Source organism: Ammodytes marinus (genome assembly GCF_949987685.1).
Source record: "Ammodytes marinus genome assembly, chromosome: 8".
NCBI lineage: Eukaryota > Metazoa > Chordata > Actinopteri > Uranoscopiformes > Ammodytidae > Ammodytes > Ammodytes marinus.
This window is the reverse complement of record NC_137212.1, coordinates 28374699-28386695: the sequence shown is the minus strand read 5'-3', so window position 1 is coordinate 28386695 and position 11997 is coordinate 28374699. Positions and strand designations below refer to the sequence as shown.

The window sequence follows — 11997 nt, the reverse complement described above, 5'->3', positions numbered from 1 at the left end:
CTCCCTGCTATCTCAGAAATCACTGAACTCATTCGGAAATCCAAGCCATCCACCTGTCAACTTGACCCCCTACCCACACATCTGGTTAAGGCCTCCCTCTCCCCTACCTAGTTCCTCTCATTTCTGCAATCATCCACTCCTCTCTTACTACTGGAACTGTCCCTACATCCTTCAAAACTGCTGCCATCACCCCAATTCTGAAAAAACCTGGTGCAGACCCCTCCAACTTCAACAACTTCCGTCCTATATCCAATCTTCCCTTCATCTCCAAAATCCTGGAAAAGACAGTGGCCTCCCAACTCCATTTTCACCTATCTGACAATTACCTTTATGAACAGTTCCAGTCCGGATTCCGCCCACTCCATAGCACTGAAACTGCACTCATCAAAATCACCAACGACCTCCTTATGGCAGCTGATTCTGGACTACTCACCATACTCATCCTCCTGGACCTGAGTGCAGCCTTTGATACCATCTGTCACACCGCCCTGCTCAACAGACTATCCTCCATTGGCATCACCAACACTCCTTTAGATTGGTTCACATCTTATCTTTCTGGCCGTACTCAATTTGTTCAACTAAAGTCTTTTAAATCCATCCCCTCCCCCGTCACCTCAGGTGTTCCCCAGGGCTCTGTCCTGGGGCCCCTACTCTTCATCATTTACCTCCTTCCCCTTGGCAATATCTTCCGCAAATTTGACATTCATTTCCACCGTTATGCTGATGACACCCAGCTCTACCTCTCTACAAAGCCCTCATCCACTCTCCCGCCCACTTCCCTTACTGATTGCATCTCAGAAATAAAAACCTGGTTCACTCAAAACTTCCTGAAATGAAACAGCGGCAAAACCGAGGTTCTCCTCATTGGCACCAAATCTACATTATCCAAAACCGACAGCTTTTCTCTCACCATTGATAACTCCACTGTTTCCCCCTCCCCCCAAGTTAAGAGTCTGGGTGTCATCCTCGACACCACACTTTCATTTCAACCCCACATCAATAACATTACCCGGACTGCCTACTTCCACCTACGAAACATCAACCGCCTCCGCCCTTCCCTTACACCCCACTCTGCCACCATCCTTGTCCACAGTCTGGTCACATCAAGGCTTGACTACTGCAACTCCCTCCTCTTCGGTCTCCCCCAAAAAACCCTCCATAAACTCCAACTTCTTCAACACTCAGCAGCAAGGATCATCTCCAGAACCCCCTCCTCTCACCACATCACCCCTGTCCTTCACCAGCTTCATTGGCTCCCAGTTCATTTCCGTATTCAATTTAAAATCCTCCTTTACACCTTCAAAAGCATCCATAACCTTGCACCCACATATCTAACAGACCTCATTCAAATTGCCACTCCCTCCCGTGCACTCCGCTCCTCCTCCTCTGTTAACCTCACTGTCCCCTCTGCCCGTCTCACCACGATGGGGAGCAGAGCCTTCAGCCGCTCTGCTCCCCTGCTCTGGAATGCACTACCCCCTGACCTCCGCAACACTGACTCCATATCCCTGTTCAAATCTAAACTCAAAACTCATCTTTTCAAATTTGCTTACCCCTCCTGATCTTCCCATCCCATTTTTGTTTTTAAATCAATTGATTGTACTGTATTTGTCACATTGTACGGTGTCCTTGCATGTCATGAAAGGCGCCTTTAAATAAAATGTATTATTATTATTATTATTATTAAGTAGAGGGCCATAGAACATGGCCTTGGTGCCCCACAATATCTAAAGCTATACCTCTCACAAAAGCCCCTCGAAACTCACAGGTCAACTACAACATATAGAGATAGCATAATGTAGCATGGTTACACACAGGGCTGCCCCCAGACCAGAGCCCTAAACATATACTATGTGCTGTAAACACACGTTAGCGATAAGGTAACCACTAACCACACATTTATTTAGCAACATGCATATCCTGTGCTAAGTGGTGAATACACAATTAGCAAATTAGGAGCTTTGTGATTAAAACAGATACTGCAAACCAAATAATGGCCAGACAAGAACCTGGACGCTTTAAGGCAGTTGATAATAATATCTCCACAGCAGACATTTTGAGTTGTCATGGCAGGAAAAAGCACAGTTGCGGTGAAGCAAATATTATTAATGATGCTGATAATGAAATGCTAGGTAGAACCTGGAACCAGCTGACCTCAAGGGAGGACCAGTGCTTTTTCTGCTGTCAACAGGGTCTTGCTGACCCATAGTGCAGGCCTGTTAGGCTATAGGTAAACGGGACCTGACATATGCTGTAAAGGGGCTTTGGTGGTGACAATATGAGAGACGTTGCTATGTCTATCGTAGACAGCAGATGGCGCTGCTGTATCAGCTAATTCTCCCCGCAATCGACAACAAACCACGGGTCGTCCCTGTGTTCAGGGGGGAGTTGCCCGTGGATTTAAATAAAAATTAAACTCGTGTAAACAGTTTAGCTTCTGTGAAAACCACATTGTCTGATAGTAATTTAGGCAAAAGCTGTAGTGTATAGGCCTATGTCCTGATGTCGCGCGAGGCATACAAGTTGTTGTCTGACAGTTCATCAACAATGTTAACTCCATCGGTTATTATTAATTTTAGGCTAATTTAATCTTCCCCAGCTGCTAAATGAATTATCGTTGAGGTGAAAACATTCAAAGAAATTTTTATCGGCGTTGTTTTTACACTTTAATGAGCGTGTGCAGCTTTGAAGTGTCCCCATTGGACAGAGGAGCTCGCTCTCTCGTACGTTCGACCGTTTATGCAAATCCGCTCTACCCGAATATGGACACTGAGGAATGAAATATGGTGGAGGAGGCGAACATGGAGGACCGAGGACCGTGAGAGCGCTGCGGTGCTGTGTTTTTTTTGGAGGGGGTGTTTTAAGAAGAAACGTGGATGTAGCCTTCCTCCGGCGGGACGTTTTCAACGAACAACTTCGGTGGAAAGTTTTTGTATTCGCGTCTCCTTCATTTTGCGCCGACAAGTGCGTCGAGGTGGACTTTTGTTGTAATGCGGTGAAGAAGACCGACTTTTTCGGGGGGATAATAAGCAGGGCAGGGGGCTCGAGCCCTCTCACCATCCTGACGCTATGCCGTGGGTCAGCGGCGGTAAGCGGAGAGAGAGCTCGGAGCTGCCGCTGCCCGCGGGCTGGGAGGAAGCACGGGACTTCGACGGCAGAGTGTTTTATATCGACCACAACACCCGGCAAACTTCGTGGATTGACCCCAGAGATAGGTATGCTACAGGCCCCGGGAGCACACACACACTCACACAGGGACGTTTTAATTCAACAAGTCCTTCTGACTAAACTAGCGTAGCGGAGGAAATACCGGACGGCTGTGGAGAGGGGAGGAGGCAGGGGGTAACAACTACAAGTGAAGGCCGTTTTGTTTTGTTTCTGGGGGGGTCAGGGCAGCAGCAGCAAGCCCCTTTATTCCCCCTTTTAATGTGACACAAGGCTGCGGTGGATTTGTAGCCGCGAGACCTATGAAGAGCTGGCCGCAGTTTGTGGCCTCCCAACCTCTTGGAAGAAGTTCCCATGCAAACACGGGATGTGACGCCCTCGGTCACCCACCGTGCAGCCGCTCACATTGTGTGTGTGTGTGTGTGCGTGCGTGCGTGCGTGCGTGCGTGACGTGAAGTCTTGACAGCAGCTCAGCCTGTTCTCACTGCTATGTGTCATAGGATCGACCTGTGCTCAGACAGAAAGCATACTGTCAGTGTTTTGCTGAGCTGTCTCTTCCTAATGCAGGAGGCAACCTTATGTCTGTCTGTCTCAGAACTCATCAGTGAGCTCAGTGCATTTGACTTCCAATGACCTGAGACATTCCTGCTTCACACACCTAGCACAGTGAGCTATTGTTATCCAGCCCCCCCACCCTTCCCTTTCCCCTTCATACAAAGCCAGACCAGTAGTAGTAGCAGCCTATAGTGTGTCAAGTCCAGCTCTGAAGTCTCTCTAATGTTGTAGTTAGGCCCCAAAGTGACCCACTGTACTGTATGTGTGTGTGTGCTTCACTAGATCTGAGAATGGGAGTCTAGTTAGACTACAGTGATAGAGCTTAAAACTCCAACTCCCAGAAATCTCTGTGAAAGTATGTGAGGAATGCTTAGTTGGGCCACTGGGGAAAGCTGCAAGGATAGTGTTTTTGTGGGGGGGGGGGGAACTGGGATTTCACCCAACCCAACAGAAACAAGCTCAATCAAAGCAGACTCTGTGAGATTACTGAGAAATTCTAGCAAGTATTTTGACCCTGCCGCCTTGCTTATACGATTGGGGAAAAAGGGCAGACGTTTGCGACGCCTGACAAAAACAACAACTAGCTTTCTGTGTGTGTAACATTTGTTGCCAGATTCCTTGCAGTTGATTTCGACAGCGGGAATGCAGTAGCTGCATGTAATCTAGATAAGAGAAACCTGATTTCCTTGAAGCCCCCCCACCCCCCCTCTCTTCCCTGCCATGTTGATTAACCATTGTTATGTGAAGCTGATAGCAGTTACACAAGATCTTACCGTTGTCAGCGTTTTTTAAAATGTATTTACATTTTGCATGACTAAAAGAATGTTTTGTGCATTTGTTCTGGTGCTGCTCAGTGATTTACAGGCTAATCTCAGCCAATGGAATGCCCTCAGTCACCGCCTGATACAGACTTTTCTATAAATCACATCACTATACAGCCTTTAGAGATGGCTTTCTGCTAACATGCAGCAGATACAACAAGGTGTCAGCTATTCAGCTGCTGGTCCTTTAAAGAAATGTAGTTCTTTTTCCATCAGCTGCAGATAAAAGGAGGGTTTGTGTGCAATGCCTCTGGATGCGTATGGCAGGAGCAGAGATGATAAAGATTCAGACTTTTCCCTTTTCTTGACAGATTGTCTGCTTTAAGAACATGTAAGATCAAAGGCCTGAAGTCTGAAGATTGTTGTCTGGGTATTATGAGTTACAGGCTCTAACTGAGTGTGACTGACATACTGCTACATGAGCTGGTGTGCGAGCAGGAGACTTGAGGAACAGAGTGATTGTAATCGTATTCTTGAGACGTATTGTCACATGGAGTCAGAAAAATGATCCAAATGTTGTCCTGGGGAAAGTGTAAGCTGGGATACATTTTTCAAATGTGATACTCTCTAGAAGTGAATTTCCTGCATATTTTTGCACAGAAACTGACTGACTCATTTTTGACATTTCATTTCTGTCAATCAGCTAATCAAATTATTATTTGTTTTCCCGATTCTCCAGAAACAAACACTCGCTATAACAGTTTGTTTGTGCGCTGAGTGCAGCCAGGTACGTGTGTGTGTGTGTGTGTGTGTGTGTGTGTGTGTGTGTGTGTGTGTGTGTGTGTGTGTGTGTGTGTGTGTGTGTGTGTGTGTGTGTGTGTGTGTGTGTGTGTGTGTGTGTGTGTGTGTGTGTGTGTGTGTGTGTGTGTGTGTGTGGGGGGGGGGGGGGGGGGCGTGTCAGCGCTGGATTATCGCCTAATCACTAGTACACAAGGGCCATTGAGCCACAAGCATAATTGTCAGTGATGATCATGATATGTGCAGAAACAGCCAGTTCATGTTTGTTCCAGCTGGTATACCCTGGACGTTTGCAGGTTTTGGTTGGATGACAGCGTGTAGTGAAAACCTAAAGCGACGTGTGAAGTCAGGGCACAGATACCTGGGAAGAAAGTGACGGCGCCCCTCTCTCTCTACACACAGCTAGCAGGAAAACATGCTCTGGTGTCTGGACATTAAAGGTGTAGTCAGTGATTCTGGAAGAGGCTTGTTTTCTTGTCAAAATCCACTACCTGTCCCTACTGCGTCCACACTGAAAACAAATACGGGGTAATAATACACAGCCTAGGCTCTGTAAACAGGGATATGAATATTTGGCTCGGACTGGCCCACCATAGCTGGCAACAATGCTTTCGATAGTCTGTATAAGCTACTGATCGGCTCATACTTTGGCTTTGATAACTATTTGGCTTCAACGTCTATTTAAAAATTGACAGGCTTATTGTCACACTTGCAACAGTAGTACTGCTAAAATTACATTGTACCTGTATTTTCATATTGATGAATCTTATCTTATAGCAGTGTTGCTACTTGCTATCTACAGTAGGTTGGTCTGAGCCACTTTGTTTACATACCTGTTTACAGAGCCTGGGCTGTATATTAACACTTGATTGTCTTTTTCTACGCACACACAGTACAGACAGGTAAGGAATCGTGAAGAGATTTTCACTGATTTTGACAGTGATTTTCACAACAAGCCTTCTACAGAATCACTGACTCCAGCTTTAATGTACAAGCGCAAGGAGAGGAATGAAAAGCTGTCAACTTTGCAGGGGCTCCACATCACTCACTACTCATTGAATTCACTCTCTTGATGATGATAATGTCTTTGTGGACGGTGGATACCTCAAGTGGCTAGGGGCGGCCCTGCCAGCTCCTGCAGATAAGCTGTGCAGTTCTGTGGGTCTTTTTTGTTGCTGTGGAATGAGCGTTATGTTAGGCATGCGTTGCCTACACTAATGCCCAGGGGCTCTGCTCGCTCGCGGCCCCAGACAAAGCAGCAGGACAGAGGCAGTTCCCACGTGTCTGCCTCCTCCTCCTCTCCATCCCGGGCCCTTTAGGCCTCCCTTATTAGCTCTGTTATGCAACAGCCATGGCCGGCCTGCCGCTCAGCAAAGGGAGGCCTTTATACTTGGTCACAAAGCACACCAAATTCAATTATTCTGGAAAGGGTGAGCTGTGTTTCCAGCTCCGAAAGGTTATTCACATGCGCTGAACCCCGCTGTTATTTTGCTTCCCCCAGTGTTTTCATTATGACAGCTCTTTTTTGTCTTTTGGTGGGGGGGGGGGGGAGGTTACGAACATGCCATCGCTTGATCCAGTGTCATTTTGTCCTGTGTGTTTTCTGTGTTCTTTTTCACTAGCAGACAATGTGTACCTCTTGGGCTTTCACCTCGCTCCTTGTTCTGACATTCAAACCTTTTGCTCCTGCGGTGAGCGTGACAGGCATTTCTCTCTGTGATGTTTTCCCTTCCCAGCTGATTACCTTTTGTATGATTTACAACAGTTAAATGGACATATGAATTGCCCAGATATCACTTCTCAGGCCGTGTGTTAATGCTGCAGCTGCATTCAGCAGTCGGACTGTAGCATTGTTTCATGTGTATATTGTGAAGAATGCTACCTAAACAGGACATGCCAACCTTGTTGCACTAACCTCGAGCTCTGGGCCACCATTGTTTTTTTTTCCCTTCTACACATCTGCACAATTCCTATTCAGAAAGAAAGAGACAAACGTTGTTGACAACACACAGGCTCCACACATTTGGTGTGTAGTCAGTACTTTACTTTACCAGGACTGTTAGAGGTGAGAAAGGACATTATAAAAATGAAACAAGTAATTATAATATCCATAAGTACATTTCATTTAGTGCATAATAGCTGAATTTCTTTTTTTAATTATTATTTTTTCCCTTAGAAAGGGTCTCATTGAGGGGACGCCTTTAGCTCAGTTGGTAAGGCGTCCCCTCCATGGGCCTCGGCCAGCAGCGGACCCGGGTTCGATTCCAGCCCGCGGTCGTTCTCTGCATGTCACTCCCCTCTCTGCCCCATTTCAACTCTGTCTCTACACTATCAATAAAGCATAAAAATGCCAAAAAAATATCTTTAGAGAAAGGGTCTCATATATGTCCATATTTCTGCATATCTTGGACCAAGGCCTAGTGCCGCCATCTTGAAAGTGTCATAGTTGGAATGTCATCAGATGCATTGTTTAAAATTTTGAATTGTTCTTGTCCTTGAAGGCCACTGTAAAGGGTTGGGATTACCCAGGGAGTGTTGCATTCTAGAACTTTGTAGAACTTTCTTGATGATGTCATATTACACACTGCACCTTTAAGTTATCCTTAAAGAAGAGATTGCATTGTGACTTCTTGGCTAATAATAACACTACCTCTGTTAAGCATTTATAAGCAAAATATGAATGCACCATATCTTTATAATGCACTCTGGAACCTGTGAGCAGATGAGACTTTTACAATTTAGTATACAGTGATTGTCTTTTCTCTGAAGAAATGTTTTGTAATATTATTACAAATGTATTTCATATCATGGCTGTAAAGGAATATTCTGAGGATTTTCAAAATAAACTTTTTACATTTGTAGCTGAGAGTTAGATTTGAAATCAATACAATTCCCCAGGGGGTCATCCCTATGTTCCCCCAGCCCAATGGTCCAACAACACTATGTTCCTGAAATTGGTGATTAGGTTCAGGCATCACAGCTGGGTGGTTAGGGTAAGGGGACAGGGAGAGTTTAGAATAGGAGTGACAGACACACACACACACCCACACACAGACATACTATTCTCTATCATATAGTTAGAAATGTGGGAACATAGGGCTGTGGGAACATATACACGTTCCCCTCTCAGGCTATCACCAGCAGCTGGTTAGCTTAGCTTAGCCTAGCATAAAAACTGTGAACAAGGGGAAGCTCTGTGTAGAGTTAAGATAATTCCCCCCATCCATCAGCACCTCTGAAGCTCATTAACACTTTGATATATCTCAAATGGTTATGAACAAGTGTACAAACATCACAACTTCCTGGTTTCTCAACTTGGAGGAATGGAAACATTAAAAAAAAAAATTCTTACGAAACCTGTGTTGCCCATTTGGACTCATTGAAATGTATGAGAGGTCTGCGCCAGAGTGGCTACAGGTGGTGTGAACATGGCCCGAAAGGTGCTGCTTGCTTGGTGGAATTTGTTAGTTTTGGCTCGAGCCAGGCTTTCTCCCTGTTTCCAGTCTGGTCAATGCTAAGCTAGGCTAACCAGCTGCTGGCTCTAGCTTCATATATTTACCCTGCTAGGCCAGGCAATGCAACTTTATTTATGTTGCGACCATTCTGACATGAAGTGCTTTACAGGGGGTGAAAAAACATTAGAACTTTAAAAAGAAGCTTTAAAATACAGTAATAATTTTGAGCCCTGATTTAAATGAGCTGACGGTATTAGCAGACCTCAGGTGTTCAGGGAGCTTGTTCCACAGGTGGGGAGAATAGGAACGATTTAGTGCATTGTAGGTGAGTAGTTGTATTTCAAAAGTTGATCCTGTGGCATAAAGTAAGCCAGGGCAGTGACCTGAGGAGAGGTGTAATGTGCTGTCCCCTCTTGGTGTTGGCGTGGTGTGTCTTCATGTGCTTGTTGAAACGTATGTCCGAGTCCATGGCCACACCAAGATTCCTGCTTTGGTCTGTAGCTTTGAGTGGCATGGATTCTAGGTAGCCAGGCAGTGACCTTTTTAAGTCTTTCTTGTTTGGGACCAAATTTCAGTATTATTAGGGTTCAGTTTTTTTATTTTTTTAATATTAAAATCGGCACATCGACTCGTTCCCTTGTTAGCTATACTGCAGACACTGTCGAGTGGTAATACATTTTCTCATTTAAAAAAAATAAAAAATTAAATTATGCACATATTTCCCCATAACTCAAACTGTTTCTTCAAAATAAAGGGTTTTTGGATGAGGCATTGTGGTCAATCTCCACTTGTAGACAAGCAAGTGTTTGACTGAAATACTGTTAACCCTGATTCAGACCATAAGCTGTCTGTGAGAGGGCGTCCTTACAAACATGATTATGAACAGAACCGCTGGATTGAGAGCAATGGAATGATATCACTGTTATCAGTTGATGAATAAACAGTGGTTTCAGCTGTGATGGCTGTCTGTCAACCCAACTGTGCTGCGGCACTCACATTAAGACGGGCCCTTCCCATGCGTCCAGACGCCGCCTATATGTGTCCAGAGACAGAGATGCGTGTCTAGTTATAGGAGAGCCTATTCCTATAATATTCTACACATAATTGGAGAAGCGGGTGTCAGTGCGTCTGTCAGCTGCTTTCAGGCCTTGCTCTGAAATGCTGCACCAGGCCGGACATAAATGACATTCCTCCCAAAGTTGTTTTCACATTTCTTCTTAAACATAGAGAGGAATTTGTGGACCAACAACACTTGTGGCCTTCTTTTTCTCACATACTGTGTCCACACCCTCCCACCCTCCCCAATGAAGAGAATGAAATCAAGGGGTATTTGCAGCGCATATTGGAGTTAAAATGGGTACACTACATGCACACATAAACACGCAGACACTGACAAAGACACACACACACACAGACACACAGAGTATTCTGTTATGGCCTGGTGTCGGTTTGTTGTTTTTTCCCAGTCACATAGGCAATGCTCGTCATCCAGAGGTCAGGCCTTGATTTGTATTTGTAGCCTTCAGCAGCTGGCCCCGGGCAGGACGACACAAGACGCTCAGCAGCATCGGGGCTAAGATTGACCCAGTGACTTCTGCAGCTTACCAACACTCTTCTTCTTCTCTGGTTCACAGGCTGTTTTTATCACACTAGTGTTTGCTTTATTATTTATACAGCCAACCATAAGTCAATTAAACATCAGTGTCAAAAATACGCCCCCACCCCCCCACAGTGTTTCCCCTAGAATTTTTTTTAGGCCCGGTGGTAAGGGCTGATAAAGAGTATGCGCGCCACGTGCGTACCAAATTTCTAGAAGAAATTGACCAAAACGAAACCCATTTGGGATCAGCCTCTTTTGACAGCCCCGTAAAAAATGAGGGCATTGGGTTATACTTTCACATTCAGTATGTTTGTACATGTGGTGTTTCTCACAGGATTTTTAGATCCTGCTGGGTGAGAATGGACCTTCTAGAGGGTTTGGGGGCATCCCCCTGCAGAGGAAAACGTTATCCTTTTAAAGTTAAATGCATCAATCTGGTGCACTTTGAGAGGCGAAATCTGATAAATCTGTGCTCTGTAAACAACTGTCATATGTCCTGCCTATAATTATTTTCTGTAATAATTTGGAGACATAAGCCATGTAAACTATTGAAGAAAAACACCTGGATTTCAATTAAAAACAATAAACACTCAGATCTAATATAGACAGGGCCTGTCTAGTACTCATTTCTGGAATAATCTGAATCACCTCACCTTGAAGCTTTTTTTTATGCAAATAGCCTTGTTGAAAATAAATTAATTAACATAGGCTACACATCATGATTAGCCTATCAACATGTGTGCTACATAGGGCAAATTCCCTATTCCGACCATTATATTTCATCTAGCCTATTTTTTAATTTAAAACATAAAAATAAAGTAGGCTAGGCCTAGCATTGAAAATACAAAAAAATAAAGTTTGTAGGCCTACTATGGTCTGCTGTTTTCAAGATAACTTAACAGCTAAAACAATAAATTAATTAATATGTCCCCTGAAAATAAATGAATGCTTTTCTGAGAAGAATGCCAAAGGCAGTAGCAGTGTGGCACTTCTGTAAACTTACTGAAACGAGTAAACGCCAGGCCTGTATAATGGTAGGGGAAACACTGCCCCATACACACACACACACGCACACACACACACACACACACACTGAATAGACTGCACTGGGCTATACGGCAACGACTTGTCCATGTTAACACATTTGGTGCAGCAATCAATGCCATGTTTTTTTTATTTAATATGATCTGAGTGAACCACTATATGAACCACAGAGGCAGCAGGAATGCCTTGGAATGTGGTTAGCTGCTTATAAACGTGGCTCTTGTAGTCATCCTGAAGGATAAGTTGTAGCCCTACAGCTGGCTTCTTTTGGTTCCATTATTAAATATAACAATAAGGGCCCGACCAATATGGTCTTTTTTGCCGCAGATGCCGATTATGATATTAGGGATTAAAAAATTCCGATATATCAGCCGATTACCCCTTAAATATAGTTCAAAATGCTTGTGACAAAGATATGAATCGAAGGCTGAACATTTTCCTGTTTTTAGAGTACTTTTACTGTCAATATTTGCTACAGGAAATTGTCTTTATTATAATATGCAGTTACAAACATAAATTACGATTGGCATTTTGAAACTCGGGCATTAACCATTGATTTTTTTTCTAACTAAAAGGCATGCCTACATGACCATAGCTTAGATTTAAACACAATGAATTT

General features: G+C 44.3%; 1 protein-coding gene across 2 annotated transcripts in view; it reads left to right on the top strand.

Annotated features, from left to right (window-relative positions):
* Nucleotides 1-2761: 2761 nt before the first annotated feature.
* Nucleotides 2762-11997, top strand: part of wwc3 (WWC family member 3) — a 41260-nt gene continuing 32024 nt past the window's right edge. For both annotated transcript variants that reach the window (XM_080032613.1, XM_080032612.1), the window contains exon 1: nucleotides 2762-3215. In XM_080032613.1, coding sequence (XP_079888739.1) covers nucleotides 3070-3215 — 146 coding nt within the window. In that variant the 5' untranslated portion in view covers nucleotides 2762-3069. The remainder of the gene's footprint in view (nucleotides 3216-11997) is intronic.